The sequence below is a fragment of the Myxine glutinosa genome, chromosome 7 (genome assembly GCF_964187855.1).
Source record: "Myxine glutinosa chromosome 7, kmMyxGlut1.1, whole genome shotgun sequence".
In the NCBI taxonomy this organism is placed as follows: Eukaryota; Metazoa; Chordata; class Myxini; order Myxiniformes; family Myxinidae; genus Myxine; species Myxine glutinosa.
Genome location: NC_136267.1, coordinates 87,632,367 through 87,653,120, shown reverse-complemented (window position 1 = coordinate 87,653,120; position 20,754 = coordinate 87,632,367). Strand labels below are relative to the sequence as shown.

The following is a 20,754-nucleotide window of genomic DNA, read 5'->3' as shown; positions in this document are numbered from 1 at the left end:
TTATATAAATCAATTTTCTCTTAGTCGGCCATCGTCCCCGCAAAGTGCTACGTCTGGCAGAAACCAAGCACAGCATCCCTACCTACCACCATCAAATAAAACACCATCCCTACCATGGAGCTTGGTGGTAGCAGCATCATGCTATGGGGATGCTTTTCAGCAGCAGGAAATTGGAGACTTGTAAGGATAGAGGGAACAAAGAATGGAGTCAAACACAGGCAAATCCTTGAGAAGAACCTGCAGAGTGAAAAAGACCTTAGACTGTGGCGAAGATTTACATTCAAACAGAATAATGACCCGAAGCATACAGCCAAAGCAACACTGAAATGGCTTCAGAACAAAAACGTGAAAGTCCTTGAGTGGCCCAACCAAAGCCCAAACTTAAATCCCAGTGAGAATCTGTGGAAAGACTTGAAGATTACTGTTCACCGATGCTCCCCATACAACTTGACAGAGCTTGAGCAAATCTGCAAGGAAGAATGGGACAAACTCCCTAAATCCAGATGTGCAAAAGCTGATACAGACTTACCCAAGATGACTTGAAGCTGTAATCGCTGCCAAGGGCTTCTACAAAGTATTGACTCGGGGTTGAATTATTGTGTAAAGTTGAATACAGTACTTAAGTTATTTGATATTTCTGTATTAAAAAAAAAAAATTTTTGTAAAGATTTCTAAAAAAAAAAGAAAGGTTTCATTGTGATATTATGGGTTATTATGTGTAGATCGGTGACAAAAAATCTCAATTTAATCCATTTTAAATTTAGGTTGTAACAACAAAATGTGAAAAATGTCAAGGGGGCGTGAATACTTTCTGAAGGCACTGTAGCTGGTGTAGTTGGGGTATCAGGTATTGGTGTCACACCATTACCAACAACCAAGACTATGGCTGGTTACACACCTTTACCCAATGATTTCCATTGGGGGCTGTCATGAAACATGAGATGCCAGGAAGACTGATTTTTGTGTGCAAACATGGGTGCCCATTGTTTCCTGCTGTCTTGTATTCCTTTTTAATGCTTGCGGGATGAACAATACCATCTTTTCATTGTACACTGTACAGTTCTAATTGTAATTGTTAGTATGTCGACCACAATAATGGGAATTCATTAATGCTGATCATTGGATACTGTGCTCTTTTATACCTCCGCAATTGAAACCGGTAATGTGGAAATTGCAGGCTTTTCCCTCACCTGAGCTCATCCCCATTTGCTGACTTCCTTGTGCAGTATTTTTCTGTTAGTTTTCACAACCAGTTGGAGTTGTTTTCACAATCTTTTTCTTTTAATCTTGAGTTGGTGGCAGTGCGTGTGTCACCATACTGTCACGAACGTGTCACTTTCCGACTTGCATCTCTTAGCTTCAATAAGTTAGTTTTTCACACGGATAGTGTAGTTTGAATATTTTACACTTTTCTAACCTATGTGACAAATGCATTCGCCAGCATGTTGATCCTTGTGATGTAAACTGCATTCTCTGAAGCTTATTTTCGACTCTTGCAGCAAGTCGACGTTCTTCAATGTTCTAACGAAGAGCCAGGCGAGTTCTGAGAATTTCCCCTTCTGCACAATCGACCCGAACGAGAGTCGCGTCCCCGTTCCCGACGAGCGCTACGATTTTCTCTGCAAATTCCACAGTCCCGTCAGGTGAAGGAGGCATTCATTGTAGGCCATATATTTGAACACGCTAAGGTGTGTACACGCTCACCTGTTAAGGGTCAGTCCGTGCAGGTGGGAGGCTAGGGCTCATTCTCGCTCGTAATCATCATCGAGTTGTTTGCTTTGCCGGCATTTTATAGCAATATTATTATATGCTGAATGTGTCAAATTGCTCACGGCCGTTTAAATAGCGATACTTGGTGACATACGGCGGCATAAATGCCCTCGGATATTTAATCATTCTTGCTCATCATCATGAATCCATCATCACCCATTCGTGGAAATTTCTACACCTTGTCACTTCAAGCTTCTTTTCCAAAATGTGGAGAAAATGGCACATTTGCTTATCAAGGTAGGTCTTTGGTTTTGATAAAGACAGACTGACAGCCGAGCTTTTTGGAAAAATAATGTTGTAATTGTGAATCTGCAGAGGGATGCTGATGTTTTTACGTAGTGGGTGTTATCTTTCCCCTTTACCCTCTCCTTCCCCTCCCCCCTCCTCTCTACCTCGCCCCCTGCTTGTCTTACCCGATCATTCAAATTCTCGGCACAGGTACTATAAATTCTTTTGATTCCTGTCCGTGTCGTGGGCTGAGGTTTCCCTTAAGGACTGTTTAACAGAATTGCTTACCAAGTCGTCCTGAGTGGATTGCTTATTCTGAACCCCTTGGGTGCCATGTATGTCACATGCTTTGCTGTGTGTTTTACTTGTATGTTTTATTTATTATTTTGTATTTTACGTTTTGCCTGTGTACTAATTCCCAGTAATGCCACAACAACCTTCATGCCCCCAATAGATCGAAATGCATGGAGATGTGCAAAAATCCCAAATAATACATCTTCACTTCTGGATATGAGGCTGAGCGTACTTTCACAATTTAAAAGCGGAAATCCAAATTGGTGAAATATATTTGACAAAGTGCAAATCAAGTAATGGAAACCATATAGAATAGCCATTCAAACGTCGTGCTCAAGCAAGCGGCCCATGAATGACCTGGATCTTGGTGTTAAGCTTTAAGAAGCTTTGTGAATGCCTTGTATATGGTAAATGATTTTGCATTGAGAACCTGCCAACAGCTGCACCATTCCTTTGTTCAGGTAATTTTATGCAATGCGGTATTCCCAAAGTGGGCTGATCACAGGACTGTGTACAATTTAGATTGCCACTAATTGCCATCTGTGTGCAGAAAATGCTACTCTGCAGTGTTTCCACTCATAGAAACAACAGTCCTGGTCACCCCGATGACAGCCAATATATAGCTCCCATAAGAGTGTCCTTTGACACACTGGTTGCTCTGGCTTTGCTAGATACGTGAGTGGGCTCTAATGTGTGTGATGAAAGCAACTCTTGGTTAATTACGCAGTTTTATAGATGCTACCTTTGCTTCTGATCACCCAGGTCTAGCTGGCACTGCCGGTCTTTTCAGCTGACATGGATAGGCTATCGCCTCTGAATTGGAAAGTTGACATAAACTAATCTCAAATCAACATTTTTGTGACACTCGGTGCTGCTTTCTCACCTTCCTGTAAGAGGTCACGGCCGCAGCTGCACCCCTTTCAGTCATTTTCTTGACTAGAATTGGGCCGGAGCACCGTCATCCTTATACTTGTTGGTTATGAAAGTTTATTGGGGTGTAAGGGTCAACGTTCTGGGATTCTTGGGGTCAAAGCATTGGCATTGTGGTTTCTCAGGAGTTCAAGCCCTTGTATCAGTTGTGTCATTGGGGGTTCTCATTCGTTTTGAGTTTTAAAATGCTGATGTTCATTGTGGTTCAAAATGATCGTCATTGATATCTCACTCATTCCACAATTTGTGTTCATTGACTTGGTGTGGTGATAAATTGATTGTTATTACGATTCTTCTTATTGTTGTTGTTATTATTTTTGACTATTATAGCACTGGTTGTAATTGAGCTGTTTTTTTGTGTTTTCTTTCTCCAGCAAGGTTCCCTCATTCCTGAATGTGGTTGACATCGCTGGCCTAGTCAAAGGAGCTCACGCAGGCCAAGGCTTGGGGAATGCGTTCCTCTCGCACATCAGCGCCTGCGACGGAATCTTTCACCTCACAAGTATGTCTTCATGTTTGTTTCTGTGTTAAATTGTGCCATGGAGCACAGGGTGAATTAACACTGACGTGCAAGGTGAGGAAAGTCTCCATCACCATGCAGCCTTACCATTGTTTCACATTTTCCTTCTGTAATGAGGAAGCCGATTGTGGGAGGAAGGATGGAATTTGGACGGGCAGTGTGTTCTGGTTTGTAAAATTAATAGGCAATGGTAATAACCACTTGGTAAACTTGTATCGCTTAATGATGCTATTTGTTTTGCAATTTAATGATATCCTATATAAATACGAGTAGCATTGCGTGATTTTGGAGATAGAGTTCAACAAGACAAATTAGTTGTTTGATGGAAAGACAAGCATATTTGTTTGGGTGATTTCCCTCGCGTTGTTCTCTTCACCTTTCCTATTATTTTTCCCATTTTGAATCCTTCGATCCTTGCTGTTTAAGGTAATTGCAACTTGTATAAACTTACCCTTCCTCATGATACCAACAAGGTAGGGCTTTATTGTGAGCGTCTAGCATGACACTTCACTTGCTTGGAGACTGGCTATTTGACTTGAGGCCTAATTTGTTTGAAAGCAACGGCCATTCAAGCCTGTCTCCATCGATCATGGCCAACAAAGCGTTCGCAGAAAGCACAATCTGTGGCCTGAGCTTTGTGGGCTCTAAGCTGTCGTTGAGGCGAGTGGGGATACTCGGCTTCCTTTCTCAATGCTGATTACACCAATTGCCTTCTACTTCTGGCAAGGGCTGTGTTGGGGGCTGGTTACCGGAGGGGCAGGGGTGTGCTGAATAGAGGGTTAGTTGAGGTGCAGTGTAGAAATATCAAGGGAAGGTGTAGTAAAGGAAGTGTCTCCATAACGCTGAAAATGAATTGCTTTTTGACTTTTACCATTGAGTATCACAAGTAGGCATTTGTCCATTATGTGTGGTTGTGACGCAAGTGCGGTTGCGTGACCCCGACGCAAGTGCTGTGTGTGGCCCGACGCAAGCGATGCTACTTGGCCCGACGCAAGCGTGGTTACATGGTTACTTCTTTGCAGCTTGCAGAGACAAAATTGTTTATATTCCATAAGCATACTAGAACAATATATTTGTTTATTACCCTTGCCTGAGGAGAGGGTATTGCATTTGAGTCAGTTTGTTTGTTTGTCTCTCTGTTTATCTGTTTGTCTGTCTGTTTGTCCGCACAGAATAAATATGATTTTCTCTGCAACCGTTGGTCCGATTGACAGGAAATGTTCACCATAGAACTCCACCTGTATAATTTTTTAATGATAATGATGACATCATATGTCACGTGGTTCGGCCGCCATCTTGGAAAAACTTTGCACCTAGATATCTCCGAAAGCGCTGAATCGAAAAAGTTGAGACATGGCTCATTGTGAAGAACTCTCCATGGGGAATAAAATATGTTAATGATTATGTCATAGGTGCCTCCATTATGACGTCATAATTCGACAAGTACAAAACTTCATCCGATCAAGAAGAAATTTATTGAGCGTCATGTTGGCATAAATTGGTGGGGGGAAAAATTAATGATGACGTTATCGGTCACGTGGTTCGGCCGCCATATTTTTTTTAACCCAAAAGCCGTAAAAACCACTGAAACCATATCCTGGCATGGGTTTGCAATCTCTGATTGCTCTTTCTTGTTTATAAAGCACCACATTTTGTCTTTAATGCAGATGTCTTCTGTATGGATATTCAGTATGTGATGCTATTTTATTGAAATGGTATAATAATCCCAAGAGCGATCCTGATGAGACATCGTCCCAACTTATGATTGTCCTTCTCACACAAACCCAACAGTAAACTTTCTCCAGTTGAAAACAGTTAGTTCTCCCTTCACAGATATATCCCCTGCGCCCTACACCGTACACCGTTGTAGTGTGTGTCTTGTGCAAAAGCCGTTTCAAGGCAAGGAATACGCTCGGTGGTTCCTCATTGCCTGCCCAGTTGAGCATCCATGTGGATCAAACGTACACAGGCTGGGATAATTCAACAAAGCCTTACCCACGCACCCACTGAGCCTCTCAAATATACGCCATTTTAGTGATTGTATTCATTGGTTTTATCTTTTTGATGTACCATTAATATTTTTCACGTTCCCGCCTTTGCCGTGGAGTCTTCTTTAATGTCGTGTTGATGCCACCAGAACTGCCTCTCCCCCAACACTCAATACGTATCTGCTTGCCCCTGCCTTTTGATGGAGCTCTGAAGTCCCGCTTATCATGCGCTTTGGCTCCACTTGATCGTAACATGTCGGCATGATCTCCTCCTTCCCAACTCGGTTGCCTTTATCTTAAACGGCACTAATACATACGAGCTGAAAGATTTAGGAGTTTTGTATTTTGGCGGAAATACCGGGCTGATCCTGACCCCGGTCCTGATCCTGACTTTGACCACAAGCATGATTCAAACCCAGGCATGATCCACTCAAACATGCCAGACCTTGCCTTTTGGTGAGCTCGGTGGTGACACACGCACTTTTTGATTTTTTTTCTTTTTCTTTTTTGGTTTCCAATTGAATAAATATTTCATTGGAAAGGAAAAAGTTTAGTTTCCCTTCCCCCCACTCCAGTGACACTGGGGTTTTAAGTTAATTTTAGTTAATTTTAAGCACTGAAAAAATACCTGGTGTTGGCCTAATGGTTAGGGCGGCAGGCTTGGGACCCTAAGGTCCTGAGTTTGAATCCCGTTGAATTAACGCCAAGTGGGGTTGACTCAGCCTGTCTTCCTTCCGAGGCCGGCAAAAAAGGTACCAGATAACTGGTCATAGAAAGGCATTGCATCAGCGGCAGATGCACCCACAGAAAAATGATGCAACCAGCAGCCGTGTGTCTGCACATGAACCACCACCACCACCACAACACTGAAAAAAAAAAATTGGGTACAAATTGTTTTGTTTTTTTGGTCTGTAATCATAACTGGCATTTCGGATTACCCCGAAGTCAATGGGCATTTTTTGAGCAATGAGCACAGCTTCATGTGGTTGTGTTGGATGGGAATACACTGGTCCTTAGGGCTAGGGCCAGACTGGGGATTTGTTGCTTCAGTACGGTCCGGCGATTTAACGTCATGACATGCGGTTCGCTGTTCCATCTTACACTATTATCTTTACATTGTGACGCAACACCAACTACACAGTAGCTCAGCGCTTCTCAATGGCCAGAGTATTTCACCCTCCAAATTGCGCGTGGCCTCCTGCTGGTGCTTTCTTATTTGAATTGCTGCCTAAATTGGGTTGTCACAGGTGCCTGTGATCTGTGGTGGACAAAGTTATCAGTGCAAACTGCTTGGTGCAAGGACTTTATACATCGTATGAAAAGAGAAGCGAAAGCATGGCTAAGCAATCGGTGCACTTTGTCTGTCTGACTGTCTGTCTTCCATAAGCGTCACTTTATGATTTTGGAACAACTTGATTTCGGTTGAATGTTATATTTTGAACATGCATCGGAAAACGAACCTGTAGTTTAGCAGTGCTTGGGCTCGTCCCCCCCCCCCCCTCCTCCCCAACTTTGCTCTTAAGCTTGGGCTCGTTTCCCCCCCCCCCCCTCCCCAACTTTGCTCTCAAGCTTGGGCTCAGTCCCCCCAACTCTGCTCTCGATCTTTGGCTCGGCTCCCCACTGCTTTTTCTTTTTAACAAGTACAATTTTCCATGATTGACTCGAGGAACCAGCTGTGCTGTGTTTCCTTTTTGATCTCGTGTGGCCATGTCGCGATGAAGTGGGAAACTAATGTACCTCCTCGGGAATAAGTAGGATTTTCTGTCTTTCATGGTGAAAAGGGATTTTGCATTTCCATGCATCACGAGTGGGTTGATTGTGGGTGCCAGGGCCTGATGCAAGCAGATTGCAGCATGTGGTGGTGTGTGCAGCCGGTGGGCGGTTATGACCGCTCGCCCTCTGTCTTGTCCCCTTTCGATGCATTGCTGTTGATTTCCCACGTGGCTTGGCCCACCATGGTGGCGAAGAAGCGAGTTGGAGACTCAGGAGGGAGGCTAGTATGACAAGGGGGTGGAAGTGGCTGGTGATGGTGAAAGGAACACTGAGTTCGACGACGGCATGCCTCTGAAATGGGTTCTGAATGTAATTTTGGAATAGGTTTCACTCAGCGGTCCTGTAACGGATTTTTAAAATTGTATTAATTCATCTTTTCGTTTAATTTTGGGCACAGGACTTGGAGAGGCATCGAGTTGTTAAAGGAAGACTTGAAGAATCAAATGTGCTCGGTCCCATCTGCCGAGTCGCGGGGGATATGGGAAGGTCAAGTCGACGTGGCCAATTAAGGGTGTCCACAAACATAGGTTCAAAGCTCTATTTAGTGCCATTTACTCGTTAAGCACGATATTCCTGGCTGCAGGCCAGGCCTTTTGCCTTGCAGTGCGAGCGCGTCTTTACTTTCTCTTCCATGTTTTGTCCGATTTGAGGGATTACGTTGTACCAGCTGAGTCCTGTTCCACGGCTCGAGGCTTATCCAGAGCAATTCTGTGATCAAAACTCCTCAATCTCGGATTTTCTCAGCAAATTGGATGTGCATGTTAATTATATTAAACTGATGTTTGCTTTTGTTTTCTGGCAAAGTATTAAAAATTGAAAATTCCAAAGAAATCGCAGATGAAATTGCCTATTTATCTCGGTGATTTTCAACATGACCATAATGGTTTGAACTGAGGTTTGTCTTTTTATTTTTCCTATTTTCTTTCCTTTAATTTTTTTTTCTTTTTTAGTCGATTGCTGACTCGAGTTGGCCATCTTAGGGGAGGAATGAGGGGTGAAAAGAGCGACGCTCTGTTAAGATAACCAGCATGCACAGCATCGCCTGCCACTCTTGCGGAACGTGCTGCACGCGATAACCGTGGGCCCTGTGTGTGTGTCAACTCGGCTCCTTGCGGCAGCTTTAGCGTCAGATGGGTATCGCTTGATGGTCGGCGTATTGACTGCGATACTTGTCGTTTGCCGTTTCCGGAGTTGTCTGGCTGATCTACGGTGTGCGGTTTGCTGGGACACGACTCTACACGGCGCCTTCTGGAAACACCCTACCCAAGTTGTGCACCATATCGTGGCGTGTTCTTGAGTTTGCTTATTTGGTTTTACCCTCTGAGCACTTCCATCATGTTGCTGGGATCCCAGTATCCCACATACTGTCGATTTGTCCAATGTCTGTTAATGTTCACGTAAAAGTACCTTGGTGTCTCCTCTTGTCCTTGTCCCTGCATGTTACATTTGTTCAGGCTTTTCCATAAGTTTTCGATCAAATAAAAAAAAATTGATTTGCCTTGTTCATGTAGCACTGGGAACAAACACACCAAGCGTGAAAAGGTGTCATCGCAGTGGAGTATAAGGAAGCCATGCGTTTTGATCGCTGCCTTTGGTTTGCTTCTTTTGGTCTTCTCGTGCCTTTTGGCTGCCTTCAGCCAACTATTGAACGGCATTTTGGGAGCCCTCTTGACTCCCAGTGGTGCTGTTACGGACGCACGAATGATTTGTAAAGCCCTCTTTGTTTCTCCTACTCCGCTGGGGTTTCCTTTGCACCATTCTGGCACTTTAAAGAGCCTTTGAATATAGGAGTCTGTCCTGTTTGTCCATCTCCCCCTTCACATGTTCATCTCTCAGATGTTCCACTGGTATAGCGGGAATTGAAGGACAAGTGACACGTCTGTTAAACGTGTCACCAAATGTTGAAATACATGCTTTCAAGTCTTATTGACTCGTTCATGTGTACAATTGTTCATTACCTGATTGTTGAACCAACGAGATGATTCTCGATTTATAATTACCGTCTGGAAAAGCCTCTCGTTGATTACAAATCGGATTAATGTTGATATTGAATCCCAGAACGAGTGTTGATGCAAATTTCAAATCATTTGCAAAAGTTTTATTTGATTTGTAAAAGCGAATGGCATACGAGTTTGGTGCAAATCACACTGACTTTATATCACAAACATCAGGGTACTGTGTGTACATTGGGAATGTTTCAGGTATAGTACTGTAATTCATCTTTACCATATTGCTCAACAACTTTGCAATAAAATGTGCAACAAACAGGACAATTTTAAAATCGTCAAACTGTTACTATTAATGTTACTAAATACCCGTGATTATTACCTCCGCTACCGAAGGTGGACGGAGGTTTGTTTTCACCCCAGTCTGTCGGTCTGTTTGTCAACTCACAAGAGTAGGAGAGGTAGCGTATGTTCTTTGTTGAACTCACAACAGGAGGATATCTCAAGAAGTTGTGGATGGATTTGGATGTAACTTGGTGGATGGGTTGGGTTTGTGACGGGGCAAACTGATTTGATTTTGGTTAAGATCCGGATCTGGATCCGAGAGTTTTTCAATTTTCTCAAGTGATTCTTCACCATTGAGAGAAGGGGCCAAAAACGATATTTAGCATGATATCTCAAAACGTGATGGACAACTTATGACAAAACTAGGTGGATGAGTTGGTGAAGTGACAAGAACAAGCCGATTAGAATTTGGTTCAGGTCCGAATCCAGATCTGGCCTATCAGTGGGATAGAAAACAAACTGTTCAGCCCGGTGGAGGTATGCGCTCTACCGTTTGCCGTTGTAGTTTAATTATGAGATTCTTTTAAATTATCTTGCTTTATTACCTCCGCCACCAAAGGGGGATGGAGGTTATGTTTTCACACCTGTCTGTTTGTCCGTTTGTTTGTGAACAAAATATCTCAAAAAGTTGTGGACGGATTTGGACTAAATTTGACAGAGAGGTTGTGTATTTGACAAGGACGAAACAATTAGATTTTGGAGAAGATCCGGATCCAGATCCAGCTGGTATAATTTTGAAGTGATTCTTCACCATTGAGTGATATGGCCAACCAGGCAGAGGTATGCTCTCTACTGAGTGCCGTTCTTGTTGAATATTGTCTGTTTGTAGTGCTGATTAAAATCTTTTTTGCTCACATATTTCACTTGCTCCATAAACGTCTCGAGTCCTGAAACATAGTATTGCTGTAGCGGTGTTGGATTTAAAGGGAAGAAACTCGCTGATGCTGGATCGCTCATTCAGAGGATCCGTGTGACCCATAGGCAGCAGTTTGCCCGGATGTGAACGGTGGTGACAGAACATTACCGTCGTACAATTCAGACTTTTCCAATTCTGGGGATTCAACAGTTTAACCTCAACATGAGTCTGTAGATAGCTTGCCCGTTTTTATTTACTAGTCCCATACCATGCTCACGGTAACCAAAGATGATTTACAGGTGGTTTCATTTGAATGGTCCATTGTATTTTTGTATTTTTCATGTCCCCGCCCCCGAAGGTGGCTGGAGGCGTTATGTTTTCGGGTTGTCCGTCCGTCCGTACAGGCTAAACCTCGTTTTTCTCAGCAACCGCATGTCCAATTGAGATGAAACTTTCAGGGTAGGAGTGACACCCATGCAGAATGTTGTTATAATTGTGACGTCTTAGTATGGCAGTTCTTGACATGCTATGTGACGTCCGTACAGCTATACCTGGTATGGCAGCCATTTGGATTAAACACGAATAATTAAAAAATATATTTCTCAGAAACCGCTGAGTGGAAGAATTTGTAACTTAGCACATTGCCAAGTACTTCCAATAGGGAACAAATACATGATAATGATGACATCATAGGTGAAGTGGTATACTAGTCAAAAATGTTTTAATCTAATTCCTTATCCTAAAAATCTGAAATTGTATGCATATGATCTATGACTCATTTGTATTGAAATATTAAATTTATGACATCAGAGGTCACATGGTTTGGCAGCCATATTGGATTTAACGTAAAACCTTAAAAAAGCATCTTCTCCCAAAGCACCAAATCAATTGGCTCGAAACCTTTTGTGTCATTGACGAGGCATGGCGATTAAAAGATGATCACGAAAACATCATTGGTAACATGGTGTGTTAGCCATATTGGATTGAAGGAAAATATTAAATAATTATATCTTTTAAACCGCTGGCCCTATCGATGCGAAATTTTACAAATATCATCTAACACCACTGTGGCATATAGTTTGAAAATGATGATGTTGTAGGTCATGTGGTTTGGCAACCATCTTGGATAGAAAAATGAACCTTATCCCATCAACACAAAACTTCACAAACGTGATCCCCTTCCCATACATATGCAGAGTGTACATTTTTTGAGGTCATATGTCACGTGGTGTGGCAGCCATATTAGCTTGAAAGCCGATAATTTAAAAAAAATCCCTTCTCTGAAACTGCTTCACTGATCGATGTGAAACCTGTCATGGCTGGTGAAAATGTGCTACTTGAAAACAGCTGAAGGGATTTAAATCATACCTCTATTTTTAGGGCAGTTAATGAGGGCATCCACCCGTTGTGGGTCTATGCGGAGGCATATTGGCGACACAGTCGCATTGCTTTAGTTTTTAATTATTTGCCCAATTTATCATTTCCCTCCGGCATATCTTTGCCTTGCCTTTGTCAGCCTCTTGGAGACTGGGTGTTCAGGTCTCTGCATGATGCAATATTAAAGAGGTGATTGTGCTGATAATTGTTGCTAAAGGAAACCTACCACAGAAGATATGCCATGGTTGACTCATTGGTTGAGTCTGAGTCTGAGTCTGAGAGCATGGACTTTCAAGTCGTACCACCATGCAACGCTGCATGATCGTCACTGTGAGCTAAAACTATTTTGGCAAATACATGTTAAATGAATTTTTTTTTTTAAACCTATTAATTTGGTGGTTTATGTTCATCAATTAAAATTTTACCAAATCCAAGGCCAGATATGTTGGAGCTGGAACAGCCATCATCACTCATTCTTCCTCTTTTCATTTCGAACTATTTTAATAATCAACCAGAATCACAAACATTCACAAGTGAATGCAAATGTCTCCCCTTATATGCACTCAACAAAAAAATATGATGAAAGAATAACAAGGTGCCAAACCAGTGTTCTCTCCTGAAATTTGTACCAAGGTACTTCCATTTCCAATTTGTGGTTTCTGTATACTGGACCAATGTATCTCCTTGCCCAATTTGGGGTCTTGGTGTAAAGGACCAATGAATCTCAATGCCAAATTAGGGTCTGGCTGTATTGGATTGAGGTATGTCCATGCCCAATTTGAAGACCATTGAGTTAACAATGAAGGAATGGTGTGAGTGTAATTTTTGGGAAGAATGAACGAAACCGGAATGATGGTCCATCTCCTCTCCCTGTAGGAGGAGTGGAGACTTAGAGCTGTTTTATCAATTCGAGCTGGTAACCTGGTAATGGTATGAACAACCCAAGTGTTTTTGTCTAACCTTTTCCTTTGATATCAATCAGTTGAGCTTCTATTACCGATCTCAAAAATCTCAAAAGGTTATGGATGGATACGGACAAAACCTGGTGAACAGATTAGGTGTGTCCCGAGGACTAATTTATTAGGTTTTGGTGAAGATCTGTAACCAGATCCAGATACTATAATTGCCCTGCACTCGCGAAGCGAAAAGCAGGGTTAAGTGATTGGGTGCGTATGTACGTATGTATGTCTTACATATGTACGTTGTTACATATTACCATTCAGGTCTTTGCTTATCCGTGTGTAGTATATTAAGTTGTGGTGTAGTTGTTGTGGTTGGAGGGTCAGGAGCCCTTCGGAGGGAGTGGCCGGAAACGGAAGTGGCCGGAAACGGAAGTGGCCGGAAACGGGAGAAGAAAAGACACGAGGAGAAGAAAGGACGGTTCATCTTCTTCCTCGCCCCGCGACGACGAGAAGGTGGAATCGACCTTGCGCTGCGCGGAACAAAGAGGCGTTCCGAAACCCGTTTGGCGAGAGGAGTTACCTGGACGCGTAATTACCTTTTGACACGTCAAGTCCCCGTGAGTTCGTGCACGGAACCAAGCGGTCGCACAGGGGGCCGCGCGCGCGCGTTGCAAACCGCTCTTGGTTTGGCCCCGTCTACAAGGACGCGTACGGGTCGCACGTTGAGCCTCGCTCGCGTTGCAAACCGCGTTTGGTTTTTGCCCCGTCTACAAGGACGCGTACGGGTCGCACGTGGAGCCTCGCTCGCGTTGCAAACCGCGTTTGGTTTTGCCCCGTTGCTTGGCAAGGAGGTGCGCTGCAACAGCTGTCCCCGGTACGAGACGGCACGTTGGAGCACGTCCGCCCGGGGTTCGTTCAACCGCCCGGGTGCGGAGACGAGAGACATTGTGGGAGACATTGACCACGGAGGGAGTCAGGAGTGGGGCTCACGTGAGGAATATATAAGATGGCCATCTTAGAGTTTGTGTAGATGAGTATACCTTTGTAATATTGACTGTGCATTGTTGATGGTTGTTGATTGCTCAAAGAATATATTATTGATTATTCCGGATCCTTGGTGTGGGGTTTCTTCTTGACCGGAATTCATATTGATTGCGTTACGAAAGCGAATAAACCATATATCTTTCTGGCGGGGTCCCTCCCACGGTCCGGGGGATCACCCAGACCAGGTAGTTACCGGGAGGACCACGTAACAGAATTGGGGGCTCGTCCAAATTACGATTTGCGGTTTCGCAATTGGGTCTACGTCCGGGATTTAAAATTGTATAAAATAATAAAATAATAATTTTTATTAATTAAAATTTATTAATTAATTATTAATTGGTAATATTTTTTTTTTTGAGAAATTGGGGTAAAATCTTGGGTGAAGGTTAACAGGTGTTAACGATAGGCACCATGGCGTTTGTGGCACAGAACTTTGGGGTAACACCGAGTGAGGCACAGTTCCGAGCGTTGCTAAAGTCGGACCTCTTGAAATTGGCCAAACATTTTAACTTGGAGGTCCGAACTAATTTGAGGAAGGCAGAGTTGCAGGCCACGGTGATACAATCTATGGTGGGATTAGGAAAATGGGACGAGTTAGCCTGGGAGTGGCTACCCGAAGAACCAGAAGACGTTGAGCTCCGGAAACTGGAGTTGCAGTTACGGAGCCAGGAACGGATTAAAGAAGAAGAAAGGAAAGCAGAAAAGGAAAGAGCAGAAGAAGAAAGGAAAGCAGAAGAGAGGAGAGAAGAGAAGCAAGCAGAGGAAAGGAGAGTGGAAAGAGAACTCCAGGAAAGGTTAAAAGAAGAAGAAAGGAAAGCAGAAAAGGAAAGAGCAGAAGAAGAAAGGAAAGCAGAAAAGGAAAGAGCAGAAGAAGAAAGGAAAGCAGAAAAGGAAAGAGCAGAAGAAGAAAGGAAAGCAGAAGAGAGGAGAGAAGAGAAACAAGCAGAGGAAAGGAGAGTGGAACGAGAACTCCAGGAAAGGATGAAAACAGAGGAAAGGAAAGCAGAAGCAGAGGAGAGAAAAGCGGAAAGGGAATTAAAGGAACGTGACATGGAGCTTCAGCAAGAAATCAAATTCAAGGAGCTGGAGTTAATGAGAGAACGGGGAGAGGCACCACCCTTGCTGACGGGGTCGACACCTAACCAGAAAACCTGGGATGTGGGCAGACATGTGAGGCTGGTTCCACCGTTCAGTGAAAAAGAAGTCGCAAAATTTTTTCCACACTTTGAGAAAGTGGCTCGACAATTAAACTGGCCGGAGGAGGCATGGACCATACTCGTGCAAAGTGTGCTGGTGGGGAAAGCTCAGGAAATTTATTCGGCGCTACCAATGGACCAATGTGCAGATTATGAGGTACTGAAGAAGCACATCCTCAAAGCCTATGAGTTGGTTCCGGAAGCTTACAGGCAAAAATTCAGGAATGCCAGGAAGAGGGAGAGTGAGACCCATGTGGAGTTTGCCAGAGTGAAAGAAAACATGTTTGATCGGTGGTGTGAGTCAAAAGGAGTCGGGAAAGACTTCGAAACATTGCGGGACTTGATCCTGGTGGAGGAATTCCAGCAGTGTGTCCACGAGGACATCAAAGTGTACCTGCAGGAAAAGAAAGTACCGAAGTTGTGGGACGCAGCCACCATGGCAGATGATTATGCCTTAACCCACCGAATAGGGGTCCACGAAACTAACTCCTCGCCGAGATCTCCGCAGGGGAGGTGGGGAACAGCAGGTGCGGAGAACGACCATACATGGCGGCGGCCTCGAGATGATTATGGGGACAACTATGATACCCCACCGGTTCGAAATCAGAGGGATGCGGGCCCAAGACAAACTTATAGTTCGGGGGGCCCGAGGCAGACCCCGAGTTTTCCCTCCGGACCTACTTGCGCGTTTTGCAAGAAACCTGGACACTTGATGTCCAGTTGTTACCTCATGAAAAGGGACAACCCAGAGCGGAGTCCGACTATTACAACTCCGAATGCGATGGCTAGCGTAAGAAATCGCCATCAAAAGGGTTACCAACCATTTATTTCAGAGGGGTTTGTGTCACTGGAGGGAGCCTCGACTAACCGGAGACCGGTTAGGATATTGAGGGACACAGGGGCCCATCAATCTTTAATGCTTGAAGGCATTTTGCCATGGTCCGAGGAGACGGCAACGGGGGATAGTGTGCGTTTACAGGGGATCGGGGGCGGTGTTAGTGCTCCCCTTCAGGTCATCCAGTTGGAGTCCGATTTGGTGTCAGGACCGGTCACCGTCGGTTTACAAGCCACGCTTCCTGTAGAGGGTGTATCGGTGGTTATCGGGAATGATTTGGCCGGGGGTCAAGTTTATGGTAACCAGAGGGTTGGTAAAGAGCCCAGCAGGGAAAATAACACCACACCAACTTGGGATGGCGACAAAAGTGCCAAGTTATTTGTAGGGGGACTGAACTTCAAAACAGAGGAAGAAGTTCTGACCTCTGTCTTCAACAGATATGGGCCGCTGGTGGAAGTGCGGTTGGTAAGAGACTGGGAAACGCAACAGTCAAGAGGGTTCGGCTTTGTCACGTTTGCCAGCACAAAAGACGCCAGAGAGGCAGAGAAGAATTGGAATGGCAAGGATTTGGAGGGTCGGACCATAACAGTAGGGAAGGCATTTCGTAGGCGTCGAGAGGTCTACAGGAGAGCACAACTGGGCGGTAGTTTTGGTGGTGGCCGCAATCAATATTATTATGGAGGCTCCCTGAGTTACAGCAGCTCCCGAAGGAAGGATTGTCAAAGTAGTGGCCGAGAAGGAGACCGCTATTCATGGGACTACAGGGACAAGTGGTCCCACCATAATTATTAGGGAAGTTCTGAAAAGTTGAAGCACTGAAGGCGGCGGAGCCGCCGAGCCAAGATTCCTACACGAATTAACCGTGAACGCCGTTCCTAAAGGCGTCCATGTAGTGAACTTTCATGCACGGACTAACCGTGAACTCCACGTTCCTCAAGGCGTCCATGTAGAGAACTTTCCTGCACAGACTAACCGTGAACTCCACGTTCCTCAAGGCATCCATGTAGTGAATATTCGGCTTGGCCTCCCGGGAAAAAGTGCTATCGAGTTGCTTAACTTTGGATCTTGGATCAACCCCTTAACCTTCATTCACAAGAAACTGACAGTCAAAGTCAGAGGGTCAGGAGATGGAGTTTGGCTTGGCAGGAGTCCAACGGGAAATTGAACATGTAACGGGCAGGGACAATGTCGTTGCTGGTGCTTTGTCCAGAGGGAATTACCTTTGAAAATCTCTGGGGGTTGAGTTATCGGGGTTGTTTCTCCAAATTGGCCGGCAAAGAAAGTTTTCGCTGGGTTCAAACTTTCTTTCTTGAAGGGGGGGAGTGTTACATATTACCATTCAGGTCTTTGCTTATCCGTGTGTAGTATATTAAGTTGTGGTGTAGTTGTTGTGGTTGGAGGGTCAGGAGCCCTTCGGAGGGAGTGGCCGGAAACGGAAGTGGCCGGAAACGGAAGTGGCCGGAAACGGGAGAAGAAAAGACACGAGGAGAAGAAAGGACGGTTCATCTTCTTCCTCGCCCCGCGACGACGAGAAGGTGGAATCGACCTTGCGCTGCGCGGAACAAAGAGGCGTTCCGAAACCCGTTTGGCGAGAGGAGTTACCTGGACGCGTAATTACCTTTTGACACGTCAAGTCCCCGTGAGTTCGTGCACGGAACCAAGCGGTCGCACAGGGGGCCGCGCGCGCGCGTTGCAAACCGCTCTTGGTTTGGCCCCGTCTACAAGGACGCGTACGGGTCGCACGTTGAGCCTCGCTCGCGTTGCAAACCGCGTTTGGTTTTTGCCCCGTCTACAAGGACGCGTACGGGTCGCACGTGGAGCCTCGCTCGCGTTGCAAACCGCGTTTGGTTTTGCCCCGTTGCTTGGCAAGGAGGTGCGCTGCAACAGCTGTCCCCGGTACGAGACGGCACGTTGGAGCACGTCCGCCCGGGGTTCGTTCAACCGCCCGGGTGCGGAGACGAGAGACATTGTGGGAGACATTGACCACGGAGGGAGTCAGGAGTGGGGCTCACGTGAGGAATATATAAGATGGCCATCTTAGAGTTTGTGTAGATGAGTATACCTTTGTAATATTGACTGTGCATTGTTGATGGTTGTTGATTGCTCAAAGAATATATTATTGATTATTCCGGATCCTTGGTGTGGGGTTTCTTCTTGACCGGAATTCATATTGATTGCGTTACGAAAGCGAATAAACCATATATCTTTCTGGCGGGGTCCCTCCCACGGTCCGGGGGATCACCCAGACCAGGTAGTTACCGGGAGGACCACGTAACAACGTAGTACATGCCTGCATTTAAAAAAATGAATTTTCTCAGCAACAGATGGTCTAATTGACAAAATTTTCACCATAGGAGCATCACCTCCTGTAGAATTTTTAGTTATAATTATGATGGCATTGGTCATGTGGTATGGAGTTATTATTATGGTCATGTTATTGGAGCATGGAATGAAGGTATTGGAAAGGGTGTTGGAGAGGAGGATAAGGAAAGGTGAAGATCGACGAAATGCAGTTTGGATTTATGCCAGGAAGAGGAACGACAGACGCACTCTTTATTGTGAGGCAGTTGCAGGAGAAGTACATGGAGAAGAGGAAGAAGTTGTTTCTTGGGTTTGTTGATCTGGAGAAAGCATTCGATAGGGTTCCACGCGAAGTATTGACATGGGCATTGAGGAAGTTAGGAGTGGAGGAATGGTTGATCAGAGTGATGGCAATGTACAAAAGAGCGCGCACAGCTGGAAGGACAAAGGACGGGAACAGTGGTGAGTTTGAGGTGAAGGTGGGAGTGCATCAGGGGTCGGTACTAAGTCCACTAATATTTGTAGCTGTGATGGAGGTGCTGGCTCAGAACGTAAAGGAGGGTTTACCATGGGAGTTGTTGTATGCAGATGATCTGGTGTTGATTGTGGAAAGTATGGATGGACTGAAGGAAAAGATGAACAAGTGGAAGGAATGTATGGAGACAAAAGGTCTGAAGGTGAATATCGGAAAGACGAAGGTGATGGCAAGTGGTAAAGCATGTGGTGAGGTGGAAAGAACTGGGAAGTGGCCATGTGCTGTGTGCAGGAAGGGTGTTGGAGTGAACTCCATTCAATGTACAATGTGCGCTGAGTGGGTTCATCAAAAATGTAGTGGTCTGAGAGGGTCATGAACCAGTGTGGCAGCTACATTCAAATGTAAGGTGTGCATAGAGGGAGCTGCAGATGGAGGAAATGTTGAGGATCTTGGAGACGGCGTGAAGCTGGAAGGTGTGAAAACATTTTGCTACCTCGGAGACATGCTGAATGGAGAAGGTGGATCAGACTCGGCAACGGTTGCTGGAGTGAGATGTGCATGGAAGAAGTTTCGGGAACTGAGTGGCGTGCTGATGAGGAGGGGAGTGTCGTTGAAGCTGAAGGGAAAGGTGTATGCTGCATGTGTGAGAAGTGTTATGATTTATGGGAGCGAGACATGGGTAATGAATGTAGAGCAGCAACGAAGGCTGGAAAGGGTGGAAATGCGAATGGTTCGGTGGATGTGCGGAGTATCGTTGAGAGAGAGGAAGCCAAATGATGAATTGCGAAAGATGATGGGAATAGAGCCTGTGATTGATATTGTGAAGAGGAACAGGTTGAGATGGTTTGGTCATGTGTTGAGGAAGGATGAAAGTGACTGGTTGAGTAGAGTGATGGAAATGAATGTAGAAGGAAGTAGAGGACGGGGAAGACCGAGAAAGACTTGGCTAAAGATTGTGGAAGAAGAAATGCGGGCAAAGGGGTTAACAAGGAGAGATGCAGAAAATAGGGAAAAATGGAGAAGATTGTCATGGGGACCGCAAGGCTAACTCCCACTCTGGCAGGGAAAATGACCTTAAAATGCATGTTGTTGTTGTTGTTGTTGGTCATGTGGTATGGGCGCCATCTTGGAAATATTTTGCATCTCTATCTCTGAAACCGCAACATGAAAATAATTGAAACGTGGCTCATTGTTAAGAACTCCCCATGGGGAATAATATAATTATGTTAATGATTATGTCATCGGTGCCTTCATTATGATGTCATAATTCGACAAGTACAACGCTTGATCCGATTGGTGTGAAAATTTTTGAGTGTCATCAAGGGATAATTTTTTCAACAGAATTGAATTGATGACCTCATAGGTCTCATGTTTTTGCAGCCATGTTGAATTGAACATGAAAACCTTTTTAAATCCTCTCCAGAATGGCTGGACAGATTGAGAGGAACCTTCACACACATTCACCAAGCCTTGGGGGTCCCATGGTGTTCCTGAATAAATCATAGGTCACATCGTCTGGAAGCCATATTGTTTCAAAGGGAAAAATATAAAAAATGTTTCTCTGAAACAACTGAACCTATCGAAGCGAAACTTTCCAAATATCGTTTGACACCAATGCTGCATACAGTTTGAAAATTTTGATGTTGTAGGTCATGTGGTTTGGCAGCCATCTTGGATAGAAAAACGAGGCTTATCTAATCAATACCAATCTTCAAACACCTTATTCCCCACCCAATAGGAGCCAGAGTGTGAATTTATAATGTCATTGGTCACGTGGTTGGACAGCCATATACCATATTGGATTGAAATGAAAATCTCCGAAAATCTTCTTCTCTGAAACCGCTTAACCGATCAATGCAAACTTTAACTAATTTATTAACTACCCATGGGATATATAGTTTGATAAAAGTGACATCATTGGCACTGTTCTGGCAGCAATATTAGATCAAAGAAGAAAACCTTAAACAGAAGAGT

General features: G+C 44.6%; 1 protein-coding gene across 1 annotated transcript in view; it reads left to right on the top strand.

The window, feature by feature from the left end:
- OLA1 (Obg like ATPase 1) overlaps positions 1-20,754 on the top strand; it is a 143,305-nt gene that overhangs the window by 31,802 nt on the left and 90,749 nt on the right. Inside the window, exons 3-4 of the mRNA XM_068122652.2 lie at positions 1,500-1,643; positions 3,597-3,724. Of these exons, the coding sequence (XP_067978753.1) occupies positions 1,500-1,643; positions 3,597-3,724 (272 nt within the window). The remainder of the gene's footprint in view (positions 1-1,499; positions 1,644-3,596; positions 3,725-20,754) is intronic.